At 35.5% G+C, this 22043-nt stretch overlaps 3 protein-coding genes across 8 annotated transcripts; 2 read left to right on the top strand and 1 right to left on the bottom strand.

Moving 5' to 3' along the window:
* The first annotated feature begins 605 nt into the window (after window positions 1-605).
* NUP1 (nuclear pore complex protein) lies at window positions 606-9225 on the top strand. Of its 2 annotated transcripts, none has more exons than XM_022045493.2 (9): window positions 606-1038; window positions 2571-2617; window positions 3202-3317; window positions 3861-4059; window positions 4208-4501; window positions 4586-4678; window positions 4789-5496; window positions 5968-6437; window positions 6998-9225. In XM_022045493.2, exons 1-9 carry the CDS (start codon window positions 762-764, stop codon window positions 8823-8825), a joined length of 4032 nt encoding a protein of 1343 aa, XP_021901185.2. In that variant the 5' UTR covers window positions 606-761; the 3' UTR covers window positions 8826-9225. The 2 variants fall into 2 exon arrangements, with proteins under 2 accessions (XP_021901185.2, XP_021901184.2); XM_022045492.2 differs by having other exon boundaries at window positions 3193-3317.
* A 1290-nt stretch (window positions 9226-10515) lies between these two features.
* Window positions 10516-16806, bottom strand: LOC110817208 (ubiquitin carboxyl-terminal hydrolase). 3 transcript variants are annotated; one of them, XM_022045650.2, is made up of 3 exons: window positions 16647-16806; window positions 16314-16552; window positions 10516-11148 (listed from the first exon to the last, which is right to left on the bottom strand). In XM_022045650.2, the coding sequence occupies exons 1-3, from the start codon at window positions 16693-16695 to the stop codon at window positions 10798-10800; spliced, it is 639 nt and encodes a 212-aa protein (XP_021901342.2). In that variant the 5' UTR covers window positions 16696-16806; the 3' UTR covers window positions 10516-10797. The 3 variants fall into 3 exon arrangements, with proteins under 3 accessions (XP_021901342.2, XP_021901343.2, XP_021901339.1); XM_022045651.2 differs by having other exon boundaries at window positions 10516-11145; XM_022045647.2 differs by lacking the exon at window positions 10516-11148 and adding an exon at window positions 12364-12669.
* Window positions 16807-17431: 625 nt separating this feature from the next.
* LOC110817228 (Mitochondrial glycoprotein family protein) lies at window positions 17432-21606 on the top strand. Of its 3 annotated transcripts, none has more exons than XM_088209782.1 (4): window positions 17432-17757; window positions 18794-19128; window positions 19769-19821; window positions 21014-21606. In XM_088209782.1, exons 1-4 carry the CDS (start codon window positions 17584-17586, stop codon window positions 21031-21033), a joined length of 582 nt encoding a protein of 193 aa, XP_088065908.1. In that variant the 5' UTR covers window positions 17432-17583; the 3' UTR covers window positions 21034-21606. The 3 variants fall into 3 exon arrangements, with proteins under 3 accessions (XP_088065908.1, XP_021901366.1, XP_088065909.1); XM_022045674.2 differs by having other exon boundaries at window positions 21010-21606; XM_088209783.1 differs by lacking the exon at window positions 21014-21606 and having other exon boundaries at window positions 17434-17757; window positions 19769-20242.
* Window positions 21607-22043: the final 437 nt, after the last annotated feature.

The following is a 22043-nucleotide window of genomic DNA, read 5'->3' as shown; positions in this document are numbered from 1 at the left end:
ATCTCGAGTATCTGTTTTAGTTAGTTTGTTCTTTCATGTTTTGGTTATTGTGTAACGGATGTTAATCAAAAATTTTTATTACGCTTCCGCATTTGACATTTTTAATACATATATTTCATTTAAATTTCCGATGACGTTACAGAGACATTTAACTTATATAGCTAATTGGATTTTGATTAAACATTTAAATTATATTTATTTTTGCATTTTGATTAAATTTATTTTATTTTATTTTATTTTATCTTAATTATTTATTTGTATAATAATAATTTTTTGTACTATACCTATCTATAAAAATTACAAAAGCATATACTTTAAATTAAAAATAAAATTAATTTAAATTGAAATATTATACATATTTTAGGAATTTTTTTATCTATTATATTATATTTTTAAAAGATTTATCTATTTATATTAATGTACAGTTAATATTTCATTATTAATTTTAATGGTAACTCTACCAAAGCTTCAAGGTGTAAAATTGAATTTCTCAAGAGAAGTTATCTATGCGTAAACGTATACTGAAGGCAAATTTCAAAAAGCATGTGGCTGATATACGGGAAATATTTTACACCCACTGTCCATTTCGATCCCCAATTTCTTTCATTTTTAAAAGATTCTTATTATTCTGCTTTCTGTACCATACCATTAAAAACCCTAATTAGTCCCGTTATTCGTTTTCTTTCGCTCTAAAGTTTTTCTCTCTACGAACTTCCTAAGCCCTAGCTTCCGTTCCCTCTCTCCTCCATCATTTCTCTTTCATGGCAACGGCGCGAGAAGAGGCCAATCCGTATGACGGTGGATTGGGGGCCGGGGGAAAGTTTCGGAAGCGGCCGTTTCGAAGGGGGCAATCGACGCCATACGATCGGCCGCCGACTGGCCTAAGAAACCCTAGCAATAGCAATCGCAATAATGGCTGGTTATCGAAATTGATGGATCCGGCGCAGAGGCTCATAACTTCAAGCGCTCACAGGTTATTCGCTTCTGTTTTCCGGAAACAGCTACCTCCTCCTCCTCCTCCGCAGCCACCAGAGACAGGTGAGTGTTTTCATGTCTTTTTCATATGGAAGCAGTCTTGTTTTCTGTATTAATCGTCTTTCTTTGTCCGGTATGGATTACGTATAGGAAGCTGGGTGATAGGGTTTCGATACTTCTTGTATTGTTATCAGGGTTATTTCTTTTTTTTTTTAATTTTGTTGAATTAGGTAGCGATTAGGGAATCGGGTTATTTTGCATTTGGGGAGATATGTTTGTTATGAGTTGGGATCGGTAGTGGGAATATTTATGGTTTTTCTTTTAGGTTCTGGCTGATTTTGTACATACGCTGTTTTTTATCTTGAACCTACTATTTTTTAGAAAATTCTTTGAGCGTTTTAGGGTACGGGTTACTCTACTTGGTTGAACTTTTTGTTTTTGGTATTTGGGTGCCTTCAATTTCATATCAATAATGATGCATTTTGAGTGAGATAGATGCTTGGAAATGTAATTCTTTATGTTATTTCTTCTTTTTATTTCTCGAAAAAAATAACTAGGCCAGGGAAAGAATTTTACTTGCAAATGATATTGTAACAGTTTTATGGGAGTTTAGTTATTGAGACTATGTCTCGACAAATGAATTTCATTAAAAAATGTAGCATTCTGCAAATACTCAATTCTATTCACATCATAAGCATGAAAATTGGATTTGTAAATAAACTCCACATTTCAGGATTTATAAAAGTTGATTTAGAGGCTATTTAATCAAGCTGGTGCTCTCTGACTTAATTGAGCCGTGAGAATATTTTTTGATAGAAATACATTTAATATGAATATATACTTATTCTAGCAACTGCTATTAGTATATAATGGATTATTGTGTTTGATAGTGACGATGTAATAGTATGGATGTTGGAATGAATTAAAAAAAATGAATGGAAATTGTTATTGTAAATGATTTAAAATATGATTATGAATTTTTTATTAACATTTGGCTTCTTTTCAGTTTAAGTTTAAGTTCGCTATCATTTTATTTAATATGATTATCTATTTAGTTCTCCATATATGGGGTTTTAAAATTAAAATTATGTAAATAGTTACGATGAAACTAAAATTATAATAATAGATTACTATTATACATGTTAATAAACGAATTGTTAAAGGAAGATTAATAAATATATTCATTAAAGACGTGTGTGTTTTCAAAAGTGATGCACTTTGGGCATTTATTCTTAACTTCCATGTTAACGTTGCCAAAAACTTAAAAGCCTTTTTTTAAAAAAAATTTCACCTTTATCTTCTATGCTACATTTATCAAAAGCTGAAAAAGTGGTATCTGCTTTTAAACAAAGAGCTTCCACATTTTACAACTGAGACATGGTAAATAGGCTTTCAATATATTGTTCTCCATTAAGAAACTAATTTACACTTAATATATTGTGTAGACTTGGATGCTGTATGAAATATGATATTTTTGTGCAAGGATGACGTGAGACTGCTTCTTGCTTGGTGGAGTCAATATAATTTTTATTCCATCATATTTTAATGTTGGAGTTGTTTCCATGGGCTTAATTTGAATTACCTGTTTTCACCAGAGGCAAATGCAAAAATGACGGCTGAAGACCATCAACAAGATTCTCCTGTGAGTTGCAATTAGCTTTTTTTCTTATACTAAGTTTGTACTTATGATAAGTTATCTTGCATTATTTTAGCATCTATTTCCATATACGAAAATTTTATCCAATAAATCTAAGAACCTTCATGAATTGCAATCATCCTTTCATTAAGCTTTTTTGTTTTTGGGATTGTGAACATTTGGGATTTGACCGCAAGGACTGAAATATTACATTCCATAAGGAGCACCTTTTCCTTGCCTTTAGGGCGTCGTTAATTGGTTATATTAAATAATGAAGCAACTTTAAGTGGCACCATTCTGGTCTACTAGGACAGTTGTTTTATTTTGGGTTGTACAGAAAAGGTCAGAAAGGAGGATTACTTAAATCTGGCTGACCTGTATATTGAACTATGATTTTTGTCTCAGTTGTAATTTATATCCTTTATCTGTCATCTAACTTTTTGTTTCATTTTGTAAGATCATATTTGTCTTTATGTTTCACGTCAAGAAATTTGCTCTCTGCTGGTTATTTTTGGTTCCAAGGTGTTGTTTCTTCACAATATTATCCCTATCTTGATAATGCTGATAGATATTTTTGTAAGCCTGCGCAGAATCCATCCATCATTAAGGAAGGAGATAGCAATGTGTGTGATAATCCATGTAATAGTTCTGATGGAGATGGATTTATTGAACTGGAACAAATATTAAGGCAGAAGACTTTTACAAGGCAAGTTATCGTAAGCAGCATGTTTTTATTTTTCTGTATAAGATATTGAGATAGAAAGAAGTGATTTAAAAAGTTGAGAATTACCATGGCTTGTGTTTGGTGATTTTACCTTATGATGTATAAACTAATTTGCATGGCAGTCATTCCTTTTCAAAATATAACTGTTTTTGTTATAGTCTTCGCTTTTCCATAACTTTATGGCCAGAATTTTCTTGCCATTCCCCAAGCAAACATCACTTCCTAGAATCAGGGAGAAGTTGAAAGCAGCAATCAGGAGGGAAAATTGATCTGAAACCAGCAAAAGGAGTCAGATTATTTCCAGTTTTTAGCAGTTAGGTCACAGATTGCTGCTTTAGTTGGCTAATGTCCAATGTCCAATGTGTTTCTTGACTTTTTAAGGTTGTCATTTTGATTGTCTTTACTGTTGCTTCAATAGGAGATTCATGCAAAACCATATTTTATGATCAGTAGCATTGCATGGATAGAAATATTTTTGCCTTTTTAAATACGATGTTATTGATGAGTTTAATTTTGAACCTACAGATCTGAGATTAATCGACTAACCAGTTTACTGCATTCAAGAACTATTGATGCATCTTATGGAAATGAGGAGAAGATATCAGAAGTGATCCCGTTAAAGTCTTTGGCATCTAAAGAAAGAAAGGAAGAGTTACCTAACACACCTATTCGGGAAAATGGGACACAGGGACACCTTATATCTACACCTTTTATCAGTTCAAGTGTAAGAAATCTATCAATATTTAATATACTTATATTTTGAGATGTGCAAGTGCTCTTTGCTGGTTGCACATGATAAAATTTCTTGCAACATTGATATGAATGTATGTTGCATTTTGCTTTATGATATTGAGTGGCTAAAATGTCTTCAGGTTCTTGATGAGGATATTGCTTCACCTGCAGAGCTTGCAAAAGCTTACATGGGCAGTAGGCCTTCAAAAGTATCGCCTTCAATGGCAGGTATAAGCAGTCAAAGTGAAGCTTCAAATATGTTCGGTAATAGAATTCCACCAAAAACACCAATTATGTCACTTGTGCCAAGGTCGTCTAGTCGTGTTCAGGTTTCTGAAAATGGTTTTACTACTCCAAGATACAGAGGCAGATCTGCTCTATACAATATGGCTAGAACACCATATTCCAGGGATGGCTTAACTGCTACTACTAGGGTGCGTTTGTTTGAGCATAACCATTCTTGTTTGGAGCTTCATATTTCTTTTGTAGGATAAGTCTTACTGTTTTATATTTTTCAGGGTGCTAGGCCCACAGGTGAAGTTTTTGGTAGGCTGTCATCATCATCTCAAAGTACATGGGAGAAAAACAGAGTTTCAGGATCAAAACAAGGGGTATATTGGAGGAAGAATTCCTGGCTATTTTCCATTTTTTTGAGCTGGGCTGGAAAGTGGGATAACTGGATATATTTCATAAAATAACTGGTTTTTTTCTTACTTTGCAGACTCTAAAACGTGGGAGTTCAGTCTTAGAAAATGACATAGGCTCTGTAGGCCCTATTCGTAGGATTCGTCAGAAAGCTGGCCTTCTTTCTCCTAAGCACTTGAGTTTAGCTGTCTCTGGACGTCCACCTTCTGTTGATGCAATTGGAATTGATTTCAATGCTGAGCATAATTCATTATCCACAAAGAAGCTGCTTACAGCAGATCATTGTTTTGCAAAAACATCTGCAGACAATGCAGAAAGCAGCATTCGTAGTACAAGTTTGACTCCTGTTCCCTCCAAGTCCAGCGAGATGGCTGCCAAAATATTACAGCAACTTGATAAATTGGTCTCATCAAAGGATAAATCACCTTCTAAGTTGTCACCATCCATGCTACGTGGACCAGCTCTTAGAAGCCTGGAGAATGTTGATTCTTCTAAGTTTCTGGTGAATCTACAGGATGATATGAAGTCAAGTGCTCCACTAGATATTTTGCCCCCTAATACCTGGGAATTGACTTCCCAAAAGCAGGATGTCATTGAAGAAAATGCCCGGGAAAATTTCTCTATTTCCAATAATAAGTCTGGCTCGGTTGTGAATGGTGCAGTTATTACAGGTTTCACAAAAGCTGTTGTGCCTAGTGCAACAGCTACAGGTTCACCAGGTGTGAACTCTTGTATGGACCCCCCTTCACAAAGTAAAAGAGCCTTTCGGATGAGTGCACATGAGGTAATATGTGCTTTTTGTTCGCCACCTACTAATGATTAAGCACTATTTAGTTTTCATTTCGTTAATTTTGTACCTTATTGTAACTGATTGATCTGTTATCAGTTTAGTAATAGTTCTGGTGTATTCTTGCTTTTGGTATATTTCTGTTTAATTTAGATATCATGAATTCCCATTTAAGGTTTGTGCTGAAGCTATTGTGGGGAATCTGTTTGATGCTGTTTCTCAAGATCTTTTATTTATTTTACATTCTTGTCTTAAAAAAAAGAGTTGCTGCTTCTGTAGCACTTCTAGTAGACTAGTCCAAGGTCACAGCATAATGAATAACCTTGTTGCCTAGCAGACGTTTTTCACTCTTGTTGTTCTTGATATTTCTTTGGCTACAGAATCTTAACTTATTGCCTAACAGACATTTTTCACTTTTGTTCTTGATAAAAGGCTATGGCAACTTAAGTATTTTTGTTCTTATTTTAGGATTATGTGGAGCTAGATGATGACGAGTATTCTAATAAAGCTGTATCAGCTCCCCTTGCTGTATCTCCTCTGTCTGAAATCAAGCCTCTAGCAAGTTCTACTTTTAATAATAAAGTTGAGAATGAAGCTTCTGATCAGAATTTGAATGCTGGAAGGAGCACTGAGATTGTCTCGTTGCCTGCATCAGGTGGCATTGCTGTTCAGCAATCTGTGGTAGTCACTGAATCACCCACAATTGGTACTCCTACTTCTGAAAAGGAATCTAGTGCTGCTCCTGCTATATCTAGCTTTGGGGAGAAAATTCCTCTATTTGGGGATCTAAAAGTTGGTTCTTCCACATTTATTTTTGGCTCAAAAAATGTTGATGAGGCTCAACAGTTTACTAATGCCCCTGCATCTTCAGCTGCTAGTGAATCTTTGGGTGCAAAATTTGGTGTTTCGTCAGATTCAAACCCAGCAAAACCAAGCAGGTTAGTATATTTCTTGCAATTTTCGTATCTAGAAAGGTTATCTTTTCAGGGTAACTTCTTTGTTACTTTATTTTTTGTTCAGGTTTTAAGGGTCTTTTATATGATTACTGTTTTCTTTCCCAATTAAAAGCTGGATATAACCGTGAAGGGAGAAATCTAGAAGTTATAACAAGTCACGCGGTTCTACTTCCCTGATAAAATGGGCTTTATGCTGTATAGGTCTGAGTTAAGATCTTGTGAAGCATATTTTGCATAATCATATTCTTAGGTAATTTGTGTAGTTTTGGCTGATAGAAGATAAAGCAGCACAGGGAACCTGAAAAGAAATCTTTCTGAATGAATCCTGTTTATATTTCTAGGAGCTGGGAGCTGTAGCTGCTATGAAAGTTGATAGTCGTATGTTAATATGGTGTTTATGTACTTCACTTTGATGCCTGCCCCTTTTTCCTCTCTGTTTGAGTTTGAAGTCATCCAGCCATATCTTTTCTAGATTTGTTATTGTATGTCATCATGTGTTATTGAATTATAGCCTACAAGTTTTTTTTATGTTTAATTTGCAGCATTTTAGCTGATTCCTTGACTAGAGCATCTGAATCAAACAAGAGTGTTGATAATGATGTTTCGAAAGAAGGATTGTCTTCTGCTGCTGCATCCTCAGCAATAACTGGGGGTATATTTCCCTTTGGTACTGCTACCAACACTTCTAGTGTAAATAATGGGTCTCTTCCCACAAGACCTCTGTTCTCCTCAATTTCACCTCTGGCTTCCAGTAATGGCCCTAATGAAACAAACTTAAATAGCTCTTCTCAGTCTCTTGCAACCAGCAGCAGCAGTGGCATTGTAACCTTAGCCACAAGTAACAGCATGGAAACCAGCGGGCCTTGTAGCCTTCCTATTCCAGCTTCATCACCGTCCTTGTCCAGTGCTCCAACTATTTTCAAGTTTGGGTCCCCTATGACTTCAGCTTCAACAGTTTCTATAGACAATGTGTCAGACACCGAAGCCAAGGCCAAAGAGAAAAGTTTTGGCAAATCTACAAGTGTTCTATCAGTTACAACCGCAGAAAGTAGCAAACCTGCTAACACATCTTCCATGAGTGCCAGCCTAGTGGCTAGCCCTTTCAGTGTTACATCTCCCACAGCTGCAGGCACTGGGAGCGTTACTTTTGGTGGCACATCTTCTGCAATTGGAAATAATGGCAGCAGCATTTTTGGTGAGACATCTTCAACAATCATGGGCATGGGAAGCAGCATTTTTGGTGTTCCATCTTCCTCAGTGGCAAGTACAGGAAGCAGTACTGTGGCAAGCACGGGAAGCAGCATTTTTGGGGGCACATCTTCCACAATGGGAAGCACAGGAAGCAACATATTTTGTGGCGCGACTTCCACAATGGCAAGCACAGGAAGTAACATTTTTGGTGGTACCTCTTTGAGTACAGGAAGTAGCATTTTTGGTGGCACTTCTTTGAGTACAGGAAGTAGCATTTTTGGATGTAGTGCTTCAACTACTTCTGCAGCTATCAATCAGTCGCAATGTTCAAATCCGTTTGTGGCCAATAATGTCCAAATATCTGCAGTTGGAACCGGAGGAGCAGTTTCAACTCAAAGCATCCCTATTCATTTTGGTTCGTCAGCATCATCTCCTTCATTTGGGTTAGCTGGGAACACTGCTTTTTCTTCTGGGGGTTCTCTGTTTGCCTCTTCAGCCACAGGATCTAAAACTTTTAGTTCAGGTTCTACTTTCGGACTTTCGTCTTCCTCTTCAGTTGCCAACTCTAGTAGCTCCGCAAATAGCTCCACTTCAGGTGTTTTTGGTTCTAGTTGGCAATCTCCCGGTTCTTCCATATTTAGTTCTGCATTTAACTCTTCATCTTTGTCAACTGGCTTTTCTTATGGTGCATCCTCAGTTTCTGCTGCTGCATCTAATGGTTCACCTATTTTCTTTGGATCATCCACCGGTGCACCATCATCATCATCAGTTTTTTCTTTTAGTTCAGCTGCAGCTGCTACCTCCTCACAGCCAGTTTTTAGCAACTCCCCAGGGTTTGCTTTCAATTCAGCTCCCACGAGCAATAATGAACAGATGAACATGGAGGACAGCATGGCAGAAGACACTGTTCAGGCAACGACACCTCCAACTCCAGCATTTGGTCAACCAACCATCTTGCCACCTCAGTCAGGTTTTGTGTTTGGTGCAACTGCTCCATCAGGAGCTAGTCCCTTCCAGTTTGGCCAGCAGAATATAGCTGCCCCACAAAACCCTTCTCCGTTTCAGGCTTCTGGTAGTCTTGAATTTAATGCTGGAGGTAGTTTTTCATTGGGCACTGGTGGGGGTGATAAATCAGCCCGAAAATTTGTCAAAGTTAAGCATAAGCAGAGGAAGAAGTGAATAATGCGATTACATAGCAGATGGGTATCGTCCGTTTTGATGGATTGGCAATTATAATGATAGGAGATTTACTGAGGAGGTTGCTGTTTCAGCCAGTCTCCTGGAATTTATATGCTGCTGGCAAAGGTATGCCACCAGTTAGGCTTTCCTCAAAATGCAGTAGTTGTGTTTGCTATAAGTTTCTCGGTCTATTGGGGTAAATTTATGGTGCATTGCCAGCATAGATTGTCACAATTTTGTATGTCTTTCAATCAAAATCCAAGGACATTGGTTGTAATTGTAATGTTCATAGGGCTTGAATATGGGCCATGGCTCTGCTGAACTTCTTGGCTGTGTTCTGATATATGTAACATACAAGGAAATGGATATGAAATTTTGAGGAAGACTCCTCTCCTGACTACTCTTTCGCTGACTTTGATTTTTTTTTTTTTCGTTTCACTTGTTAAATCATAGAATGATAAATTTTCATTTCCGTTTGTCCGTGGGTCTAAATTAACCTTTTAAAGCTACGATTTCAATTTTTACTCCCGAGTAAATTTTCAATTGTATCAGGTGGCATACAATAATAAATTACAGAAATTTAGCAATGAAATTCTCAACAACCTCTTGTGGGGGATATGCGTTCAAATTTGTTTTTTCTTTAAAGATCTCACGCTGGTGTATTTTCGTTCTTACAATAAATATTTAATATAAGTTATCACTAATCTCTCGTCAAAACTATATTTTATTCTTTGAACCAATATTTTCAGCATATGGTTGATAGTCTCTGCTGAGATACAAGCATAAGAGCCCAATATTTTTTTTTTTTGGAAAAGTTCAGAAGCAGCTCCTGGACCAGATAGACTCTCAAGTTTAGATTACGAGTCACTAACATTAACTCACCATTATCTCGTCGAGCGCACATTACTTAACAAAACCTTACACTGCTTTTCATGTATGTCGTTTAGTTATATAAAAAGCTTGATCTTCCAAATGTCTTCTGGAGACTCAATGAACAAGGAAAGAGAAGCACATTTAGTAAACGAAAAAGAAAAGGGTAATCAATTAGTTGACAAGCCAGTGCTAGTTTTGCACATCATTGAATCAGAGTGTTTCCTGCCCTTGATCACTTGATTATGTCGACTCTTTAGTTGTTTTCCCTTGTGGCAATAACAAATGGTGTGTAATAGTTCCAAACGAAGAGTAATAGATATCTAATTGCTGTTGCAACAGCAGTAGGAGCCGAGCTTCCAAAACAAAGACAGAGAACCATCAAACTTTAAGTTTATCACATTTCAGATCTAAATCAAGAATAAAATTGATAGGAAGATACTAAGGATGGTGTCACCTTTTATTACATTTCAGATATAACTTGATAATGAAGTTAGTCTCATCTTATCTTTACCAACGAGGCACCTAGGGTTGCTAGTGTTTGACACACAGGACAGGACAGGACGGGAGAGACATGTAGTTGGCGATGGCAGAAAACTAAAATTAACTTCAGGGTTTCACTCTCAAGCAAGTGTTAACTATTCTAGTATCCAAAAACTTCTTTCAATCTGTCAATTGCTTGACTGATTGAAATGGGTGGAAAAAGCCTAACATACTGCTTGTAGAACTGTGGGCGGAAAAAATAACTCATAAAGATGGCTAAAACTAGAAGAATAATGATGGAAAATCATGCAGTCCATGGTTCTCACAGCTATCAATATGCATAAACCTGTTCCAATTATCGTCGTCAAGCATTCTTAGGTTCTTGAACTGAAAGGGATCCCAGCATGCCAAGAAACCAGTGTCAATTAACAGAAACTTTGGCGATAAGGATCCATATATCTAGTAAGAGGGTCAGATAGGAGCTTATAGATACTTGTATTTACAGCAAATTCTAAATATAGCAACTAGGGTTCAAAATCTGATTGCCAGATAACTCAAAAGTTCCAAAAGCCATTGAGAGCAAGGACGTGTCCAATTTAGCAAAGGTAACAAGTTCCCATTAGTAATAGCGGGCACCGGTATTGTAGACACGGCCTTCTGGGTATGGAACCCTTCTCTCAGCACCTTGAGTTCTCCCACTCCCCATATATTGAGGCCTTTCTCTATATGATTCAAATTGACCACTGACATATGATCGATTTGGTTCCCCACCAGTAGCAGCCCCCATAGTGCCACTATACCCACGAATGTCTTGCAAGGCACTGCTCTGATAATTGCTGATTCCAGATTCTTCGTATTGGTGTAACCGGGCCTCTGACTCCTTGCGGAGGAACTCTTCTCTTCGAGTGGCATGTTGTGCTCTGAGTGCTAACAGTTTCTCCAGGTACTTAGTATTGATGTTAATTATCTTCTGAAGCACAAAAGATACATTTGAGGTGTTAATATTCAGAATCATAATATTATATCATATAATCCAAAATCCAAAAAAATATCTATTATCAGGAAAACTATCTAGTATTTCTATGGTTTAGTAATCAATTATGATTAAATTGACCCTACAAATGTTATGTGAACTGCCATGTGCTTTCTCTACTCTAACAGCTGAAGATGCAGGGGCATCAATAAACTGTTGAGCCTCGTCAACATTTTTTGAGCCACAAAAGATGTGGAAAAAGCAACTTTTGGATCCCCAAATAAAGGAATTTTCTCTCCAAAGCTAGATATAGCAGGCGCAGCACTGGATTCCTTTGCAGAAGCAGGAGTACCAATTGGGGGTGATTCATTGACTACAACAGATTGATGGACAGCAATTCCGCTTGATGCAGGCAACAAGACAATTTTCAGTGCTCCTTCCAGCATTCAAAATTTGATCAGAAGCATCATTCTCAGCTTTATTATTAAAAGTAGAACTAGCTAAAGGCTTGATTTCAGACAGAGGGGATACAGCAAGGGAAGCTGATACAGCAAGGCTTGATATGAAATGTGTTCATACTTGAAAGAATATGACCTCCAAGGTTTTCCAGTGTTTTATCAATTCCTGAGGTAAGTTTGGTCAAATTAATGCACTACACACATTTTTAGAGAAGATCATGATTAAAAATGATGGCTTTGATATGGAATAAAAAGGACTTCCGGTTAAAATTCAACGTATAATCTACCTAATGACAATAATGTTTTGTACCTAGCTTTTGGTTCTTATGGATGCATGGAGAGTATTGACATTTGTTTGGGATAAGCTTATACCCAATATTTTGTTTTATACAGAAAGTATAAATTATCATTAACTATAAACACCAAGTGGGTGCAAACCCATGTACAAAAATATTTACAAATCAATCATAATATCTATCAAATTTCTCAAAATCTTCCATGGAGTATAAAGGTTGACTCATCACACAAACTAGGAGTTGAAACCATATTGCTCTAATCTTACCAATATCCTCTTCCACCCCGAAAAAGTTTTGCTATTTCTTTCTTTTCTAACACCAAAAAAATGTCAATGGTGTTAGACCAATTGTTTTCTCCTCCCACTTATACCTATCCAGGCCCAGAATTCATCTTTTACACTATCTGCCATAGCTTGTATGCAATATTAATGCATTGAAAATGCTATACATGCTAGAAGTTTTCTAAATGGTCATTGTATATATGATAATTGTTGTCAATTAAATACTGAGTACAAAAGAAAATTGTATTCAAAGGCTAGGAAAATACAAATCTTTTGCAAGAACTCAAAACTGCGCTTAAGAATGGGAATAACACTTCTCCATTGTTTAAATATGAGAAGCCTGAAGTTCGTTTTGAGCATTGGTGGCACAACATTGCCTCTCGTTGAAGTTGTTTCTGTCCAAATTATGAGTTGACCATGCTGAGCATCTTCCTCCTTCCAACGACTTTGTTTTACTTCACACTCCTTTGAAGTTGTTCCTGTCTATGATGACTGTATTAAACAGATTTCTTGGGGGGCAATTTTCATTTGCTATGTTGGTTTTATGCTTATGGAAGATACAATTCTGTCCAACTTTTAAATTTTCCATAGAGATTATCACATGTCTTGACTTTTGTAAGACTTTGAGAGAACATGTCTGACTCTTCTCAATCTTGATGCTACATCATTACATAACAATTTTGAATACATTATTACATAGTAGAAATAAATAAGATAGTCAATTTTGATTATAAATTTTTTAACATTATATAGATAATTAAAGAGAACCAAACATAACAGCAAATGGGTTAGAATGATAGAGAACAAGATGATCCTAAATTGAAATAGTTTCAATAAGAAAAACATATGTAATAATAACAAAAATAGTAGACATATGTCAAAAAAATTAAGTAGACGATGATGAATTAAAAACTCCTTCCATTATGATTATATTCCTCGTTATCTATTTGTGTTTGTTCTTTTCTACTTATTTTGTCCAACTATGTCGTTCATCCTTCTTCTCTATATATTTCTTCATCTCAATTTCCAATTTCCTGTGACTGGTCTCTAATTTTTTGTTTATCGCCTAAATTTCCAATAATCTAAATTATCTCTCGGACAAGTTAGTTTGAATGTTACTCGTTCTACATGACTAAAACTTCCAGACTTTTCCTCACATGGTATAACTTTCATAAGCTTTCCATTTGCCATAAATAAATTTAAGCAAATAAAATACTAACCTAAACAAAGAAGAAAAACTTGTAACTTGATGAGTTGCACGAACTACCACTTGTTATATGCTTGCATAAAGGCTCAATCTAGTTGAAGAAGGGTAACCTTTAGCTAAATGATAATTGAATAGCTTAATTTAACAACAATGAGTTGACATCAAATTTGAGTTGAACAGCAACTGAAGAGCTAAGCCAAAGAGCTAGTTACTAAGTGCAATGAATATGAGAAGGAAAAACCTTTAGCTAAATAACAATTTAACAGCTCAATTGGACAAAAGTGAGCTGAGATTTGTGTTAAACAGAAACTAAAAGCTTTGGCAAACAATTAGCCAGTAAGTTCAATGAATATAGTGAAACTGGTCACAAACTTCCAAGTTTCAAAGGAGGAGGTGTTTGAGAAGGGACAAGGGGTTGGGGGGTGGGGTATTCAGGTTAGAAGAAGTTTAAAGGAGGATGAGGAGGTTGAATTCTATAATCTGCTGCGGTGGCTTGCTGATTATAAGGTGAATAATGAGAATGACAAAAGAATCTGGAAACCGGACATGAAAAATGGCTTTTCTGTGAAGTCCTACTATAACCTCATTGCCAAAAATGATGAGGTGAATGCCAGGACAGAACCATTTAAGCATATTTGGAGGTGAAAAAATCCGCCCAGAATGGCTTTTTTCATTTGGGAAGCTGTCAAAGAAAAAATCTTGACCAATGATGCATTGAGAAGAAGAGGAATGATAATAACCAATAGGTGCTATATGTGCAAAGCTGATGAAGAATCTTGCAATCACCTGTTACTTCATTGTCCTATGGTCTATGGAATTTGGGAGCATTTGTATGGAATTTTGGGTTTGAAGTGGGCCATGGCGGGTAGTGTTAGCAAGGAGTTGTGGGCGTGGGTTGGATTAAGTAAAATGAAAAAAGATTTATTTCTTATCCCGCTTTCCATTATATGGGTGGTTTGGAGGGAGAGGAATGCTAGGGCTTTTGAGGGTCTTGAAACAAATATTGTAAATATTAGTAATAGATGGTTTTATACTTTTGCATCTATTTTGATTGAACATGACATAGCTGATTGTGATGATCTAGGGGCTGTTATGGACCACCTGATCGATCGCCAATTTTATATTATTGGGGTAGTACCCCTTTGGTACCTTTGTACATAATAATATTTCTCTTTTATTTCAAAAGAAAAAAAAAATGATCAAGTGTCAAGCAATGAGTGCAAGCATTGAACCTTTCAAGCATGGTTACTAGCCTTTACTCCCCTTGCGTTACAAGCTATAAGGGTTCACAGTTTCAAGTTCAAGGAACAATTAGCTCATAATCTCCTTTGGCAAAAAGCTCTGGAGGTTCACAGCTTAGTACAGACTTTTTGTTGCTGTTGCAGTTAGTGGTGATGGTAGTTCTCTTTTCAAATATGGGTGCCAAGCTTAGTTTCCAAAATATTTACTAGAAGTTACCAAAGAGAAGCCTACAGCACAAAACAAGTAACAGGTCCACTGCTAGGACAACCAGCAATTTGCATTGAATGCATAGACCACCATAACAAAGCATCTCAAAAACTATTAAATTGAATGACCAGAAGTTATATGTGCCCTGTAACCAAGATGAGGACATTATGAGAGGAGAATGGATTGCCAAAAGACACTCTGCGAACATATGAGATCATGCAATGACAATTAACGGACTGAGACAACAAGCAGCAAAGGATCCTCAGTGAAACCAAATCAACTGGCAATGAAGACAAACGAGTTCAAAAACAGATGAAAAATACTTCAAAGTAATGCACTATGTGTCACTTTCTCTACTAAAGATCTTTTCTGAAGAGAGAGACTGAAAAACGAAAAGACAACTAGGGAGTGAAGGAAATAAAATATTATAGCGGAAGAAAAAAACGGAAGGACCTTTCCTTTCTGGAAGACTAGTGGTGCTCACTTTGGTAGCAAAAGTATTGCTGTAAGGAAGATGAGGAATCAAAATTCTCATTCTCCTCAGGCTGAGCATAAGCTCTAGTTGAAAGCCATGAACTTCTTCCATTGTTGTCTAAACCTTTATATGATAGCAAGGTTTCCAATGATCTGAGTTGTTTAATCATAGGAGGAAACTCTTCCTCTAAAAAGACATAATTGATAACAGGAAAGTTTATCTTTTCCTTTTTCATTTTACACGGATGGATATGACCAGATGGCAACTAATAAAAATTCTTCGAATCAACCAGACCTAATAACATAACACCATGTGTTGGAGTCACCAATTATCCAACAACTTAAGCCGATAAGAAAAGGTCCTAACTTCATTACTGATATTCTAATATGCTCTTTCACCTGCAAACCATTATTCCTTGTTTTTAAACTTATTTAACATAAACGGGACAACAAGATTCTAGTAAATCTCTGGCTACAATACCATCAAGAGGAATAGACAAACATAATATTGTATTACTTTAAATATTCAGCTGAAAATCAATATAGAGAAACCTATGAAAAGAATGGGAAAGAATATATAAAGGAACTTAACTACGTTAAAAACTGGTCATATGGGAAAAGACTATATGAGAAATTTCCTCCCATTTCAACGTGCTAAAACGATTAAACGCTGTAAGGTGACATCCTTTTTGCTTGTTTCAATTGCATTGCAAGAGAAATTCTGTTACATATTCTGGACACCATGAACATGTGCATAATGCCAAGCATCTGATGCGTTTCTTTCTACTCCAATAATTGATGTATTCGTAACTCTCGCAAATCTGAATAATGAGAAAGACTGTTCCCAATAAAAGTTTGATTCTTATTACTTATTATATATATGAAATTTCTCTTGCTTCAAAATAGACCTAACTAGATTGAGCAAGGAGGAAATATTCAAATATTGTTATTTTCAACATAAAGGACATAAGCAAGGAGAAATTTCATGTATGCTGACCTCCCTGTGCCTAACATTCTCTGCATCCTCTGCATCAGTCTGTTCTTTGACGAGTTTCATAATTTCATTAAGGAATTTTTTGTCAAGACCTTCAAATGTCTGCAACAATGGATTATCTTCGTATCCGATTTCCATGTCTTGCTCCTGTGGCTGAGTTTTATTTTCCTTTTTGACCTGATTCTCTGAAGACTCTATTGACTCTCCTTGATAGTAAGATCTTGTTCCACCGCCGCCTTGTCCTGCATCAGTTCACAAAGACAAAATCCATCACTCTCCTCTCTCAAATTCGTGAAGCAACTGGAGTATATTATACGGTGATGCAATCGATTATACCGTAGTGGTTAAGATAGAGGAAACCGTGAGGGGGCTGGGCAGACGCCATGAGAAGCAGATGAAGAAGAAGAAAAGACGGGAAAATGATAATAATTATTTAAAAACAGAAAAGATAGGGCAGTAAAACAATTAAATGAAGGATGATATATGTTTACCAAAATACCCCTCTCGTTAATAAAAAATTACTAAACCAGCCTACAGAGCTCAACTCTTATGGGCCTAGGGGCCCTTTCCGAGTCTTCGCTCGCGTGTGTTTGTGAGAGGAAAAAAATGATAAAAACGTGGAGGGATGTTTTATTCGGTTAAAAAAATGCTTCAATTTGGAGAGAAATAAATAAAAAATGAAATTTGAGACTATTTTTTATAATTATTAAAATGTTTTCTATAATTTATTTTTAAAAATATTTTTTTAATTAACTTGAACAAAATCTATAACTTAAGTAAATTACAAAAAAAAAAAAATCTAATTTTTATCACAAATATATTTTTAGTTAATATTTTATTAATTAATCATTACAAATTAAGAATTTTAAGATATATCAGATAACACAATATTGTTTTATAATTATCAAAATGACTAATTTTACATTATTAAAATTTTTAATATAATATTAATTAACTGCTTTATAGTAAAACAAAATATGAAAAATACTTCTATAATTTAAATTCACTAAAACGTATTTTTTAAATTAGTAGGTAGCTTATGCAATTTACAATATTAAATGTTTAATTGTTTAAAGTAAAAAAATAAATTACTCGGATAAACAGAAAAGAAATATTTGCGCTCGGATATTTTATTTTTACTGCATTCTGCTCAGCAACAAGCACTGCTAGAATCAGTTGCCCGTTCATCACTTGGAATTTCAGAGCATTTCAAACCCTAAATCTTTACGTAGGGAAAAATCAAAGCTTGCATAACAGAATCCCAGTTTTGGGTATGTTTTGGAGAAGAGTGATTGCAGGGTGCGCATCGGGCCACCCGTTGCGCATGTTAGCAAGTCAGTCTACGGCCACTCAAGCCAACGGCGGCGCGGCCTCCGCCGTGAACTCTATATTGCTCCGCTCCCTCAAAGATCACTACTTAGAAGTCTCCAAAATGACGCCTCCCCCTGTGAGTTCACCACCTCTCTCTCTCTCTCTCTCTCTCTCTCTCTCTCTCTCTCTCTCTCTCTCTCTCTCTCTCTCTCTCTCTCTCTCTCTCCCTATATGCATATATATATGCACACACACACACACACGTGTGTGCACATGACATCTGTTCTAGGTATCTGTGAACGACTGTGGTATATGCCTCCATTTTTTTGCAAACCTAATTCCTCGAGAAGCCTTTGTGTTTTAGAAAAAAAAAATTGTCATTTTAATACATGTTATGTATTAGATGGGAGATATACTTGAATTTCTTGTAAAACCCAATTTATTAATTCCATGTTTGAAATCTATGTAGGCTAATGTATGTTTCGTGTATGCATTTCCTTGTTAATCTTTTGCTTTGTTAGTGAATATGAGTTTTAAAATTGAGGTTTTATAATAAAATAGAGGAAGCTAAAGTAGATGAAAGAAATTGTTTTAGTGAAATACTGCTTAAGAGATAATTATAATCAAGAGTAAGATATAAATTAGAATAAAGTAATGATTGCACTCTTGCACTCTTGTTTTGTTATAAAGAGTAAAATAGAGGAAGGTTTACTAACATAATGAAAGTGCTACTATTTATTAAAAGTTAGTTGTTATGTTATATGTAGAGTGGAGCTGTTTAAGAAATTTAATTAGAAAAATATTGTTTAAATTCTCCCAACTTCTCCTCTTTTCCTTGTCTCAAAAAAAAAAAAAAAAAAACTTCTCCTCCCACCTAATCTAGGATTGATAAATGTGAGTTAGAGGGTTGGAAGTGGGTTTTTCATTTCTAAAACTCCTCATTTCCTCTAATTTCATCTCACTTACTCCCTTAGAACCTCCAAACAGTAATTGATAGATACTCTACCATATTCTGCTCTTCCTCGCCCTTAAAATAAAACTTACAAACAAGCTCTTATGCTATTACGGACAAGGAAGCTGCATGTAATTTTTTGTGTTCGTGGCGTGGAGTTTTAGTTCAGTAAATAAGAGTATTTCTACAAGATATGTAATGGATGGATAACTTATTGCAGAAAGTGAGCCCTCCTTCACCATTTACAATAGTGAAAGGTGCACTTGACTCCAACGGCCCAGTTCTCAAGCGAACCTATGGTAATGAGGAAATCAGCATCTATGTGATGCGGTTGGCTCACGTTGTTTCTGGTGGTGGGAACGAGGAAGATGATGATGGGATCAATCAGTTATTTCTTCATGTCAGTGTCTCAAAACCTGGCCAAGATAACTCATTGCACTTTCTTTGTGGGTTGTATCCGGATGCCCTGGGAATTCACTCTGTTTCTATGAGGCCAAAGCTTGAGATGTCTGAGTTTCTTGTTGAACCCTCGAAATATAATGGTCCTATGTTCCAGTAAGTGCAATTTTGGTTATGAAATTTTTTGATAACTTTTTTCACTGATATTTTCATGCTTGGGAGTGTTTTCAAGCTCTTTGATATGTGTACACATACACACACGTGCTCATACATACGCAAGTATATGTCTCTAAACCACGTAGGCCTGGTTTGTAACAAATGCCAACTTAGTTTCCTGTCTGTTGAGATTTACATCCATGTTGTCTTTATTTTTTTTTGTGATAGAAAAAGTTCACATATAGAAACAGCCCTTGCATTGGGTCAATCATTTCATCGTTTCATTGCTTTGAAGCTGAGATGTGAATTCTCATTTAATTTCTTGGTATGGGTTAAGATTTGTACTTTCCACATGACAGCCATTGTTCAGTTATTTCGTAAAAAAGGAGAAAATTATGAAATCAAATGCATTTATGTTATTTCATCTTAATAGTTAGAAAATAGACATTTCAGGACATTCTCAAGGACTATCGGGCTTGAGACAATCATTTACTTTAAAAATAAGAGATGGTTTCAATTATTTTCTAATGGATGCTAGTGAAGATTGACTTGATGCAGATATATATATATATGTATTGTATGTATATTTTACTATTTGTTACAGAATAATTGAAACAGATTTGTTGCTTTAATTTGATAGAGACATCGATGAAGGGATGAGAGATGCATTTCACAGCTACATCGAAGTGCGAGGTGTGAATGAGAGTTTGTTTCCTTTCCTTCAGGCTTGGCTTTATGTAAAGGATCACAGGAATCTTTTACGTTGGTTCAAATCAGTGGGTACATTTGTTAATGAGAAGACATCAAATTCATGATATGCAGAGAGATTTATCTCAAAAAAAAAAAAAATGATATGCGGTGAGATTGTTTTACAAAAGATACATTGTTGGGTGGTTATAAGTTGCCAAGTTATTGAGCTTGGTGGTTAGTGTAGGTTATGTTCAATGCAGCTTTGGAAGGCAATTGAAGCACATGCAATTTATTGCCCCATGTATTTGCAAATGCGACATGTTTCTATGGTTCACATAACATATTGATAGTTTAACATATTGATAGTTGGTAGCTTTTGTATGGTTCACATGAAATTTTGAAAGTTGATAACTTCTCTTTGTCATATGCCCCTTTTTATCTATTATCTACGTTTTGCAATGTAAATTCATTTCCTTGCACTTGCTGTGCAATTATTTGCTTTTCTTAATGGTTTGTGGTTTACTTAGAGATCGTTACATATCCTAATTTTTGTAGTCATACACAAATTCCTCATATTGGACACATAGTCCTAAGTCCTTGGCAGTATGTAGTTTACTTGGTCATAATGATAGATCAAATCATGTCTTGAACTCCATAAACAAACACTTTCCATACTGTATTCAGCTTAAAATAAGTTATTTGCTGCATATGCATCTTTTGTTCTTAGCGAATTCTCAAAAGAAAAAGGTAATTCTTATGCGAGGGTTAAGTACAAGTAGTGCGCCAAGTAACATCTGAAGCATAACAAACTAGCGCAAGAACTGGCTAAAGGGATCAGACAGTTAACAAATTTCCTCTTAAACGTCCTAATTGCTACTGTTAGTTCCTTTTCCTTTAATTAAGTTAAGATTTGGTAGATTGAATGTCATTTCCTAGTCATCGATGGTTGTGCCAGATTATTGCTAGCTTTATATTACCATTAGAAGCTGAGTCAGCATACTTTATTATCCTAGATTTCAGTGAGGCAACGATAGCTACTATATTTGAAATATTAGTCAAGAAAGGAATAGTATGAGTATTGATTGTTTTACTCAGAAATCTATAATATTCTCTCTCTCAAATTCTTTTTACTTATTTGTTTACTTCTTTTTCCTATTCTTCTCCTTCTCTCTCTTCCTCTCTTTCTTCTAGCTAGTATTGCTGTGGAGTAGATGAGTTGGATCCTTGAAGGTTTTGATATCAGAACCGTCCAAGCCTAAGGAAATATTAGTTTCCATTATTAAGCTGCTCGGATGAAGAGGGAAGCTTGCCAGTAGACTCTTGGTATCTTAGCAAAGTGGAGGAGTTAATAAGGAGCCACGACCAAAGGATGAGAGATTTTGTAGCTGAAACCTGCAATTCTCTTGATGTTGACCTAGATGCTAAGACTTCTTAGCTTTAAAAAACCTAGAGTTGCAAGATTTGAGCCGTTGTTGAATCTGATGTGAATTATGTATCGTGTAGCTTCATTCAGGTATCTTGCTACCCATTGTGAATATCTGTTGTTCCATAATCCAACGAGATTATGTAGAAACATACAACTTTTGCCTGGTCCAGTGCAACCAGTATGGCATCCAACCTACACGTACAATCAGGTTAGCATTGATTTATGTCCCAATATTTAGGCCACTCGCTGAACTTTTTGTTTTATGTTTCATTTCTTCGTAGCATGCATGCTATCCTCTATTTCATTTCTGAACACCCTGAAGCTTAAATAAATGTAAATACACTTCATTTGTTCAGATTTTACCTTATGGTGTTGATCTGCAGCACTATTTTGACAGACTGGGTATGGCTCTTATACAATTCTCCAAAATAAACTCTACCTTTTTAATAGAAAGTACCTGGTACACTTTTAGTTTTTGGTCTTTAATAACTTTTAATCATTTTAACAGAAGAAAATCGTGAAATTTTCTAGTAGTAAATTTTAAGATTTCAACATAAATATATAAAACTAAAGAACTATATAGATAAAAGAAATTGAATTAAAAAATAAATAATTAAATAATTAAAAGGAAATGGAAAATTGAAGAAAATTTACAAAAAAAAAAAAAAAGGAGAAAGAGAAAAATAGAACAAAAAAAATTAGCACAACTTTCTCTGTGTAGTATGTAGGCAATACTTACAACTCTAGTAAACAATATAAATTGAATATACAAAAATATACGGTTTGAAGTCAACGCATA

This window comes from Carica papaya, chromosome 8 (genome assembly GCF_054855325.1).
Source record: "Carica papaya isolate Zhongbai chromosome 8, ASM5485532v1, whole genome shotgun sequence".
Classification (NCBI taxonomy): Eukaryota; Viridiplantae; Streptophyta; class Magnoliopsida; order Brassicales; family Caricaceae; genus Carica; species Carica papaya.
Note: the sequence above shows the minus strand (reverse complement) of the source record. Positions and strands in the feature narration are given on the sequence as shown.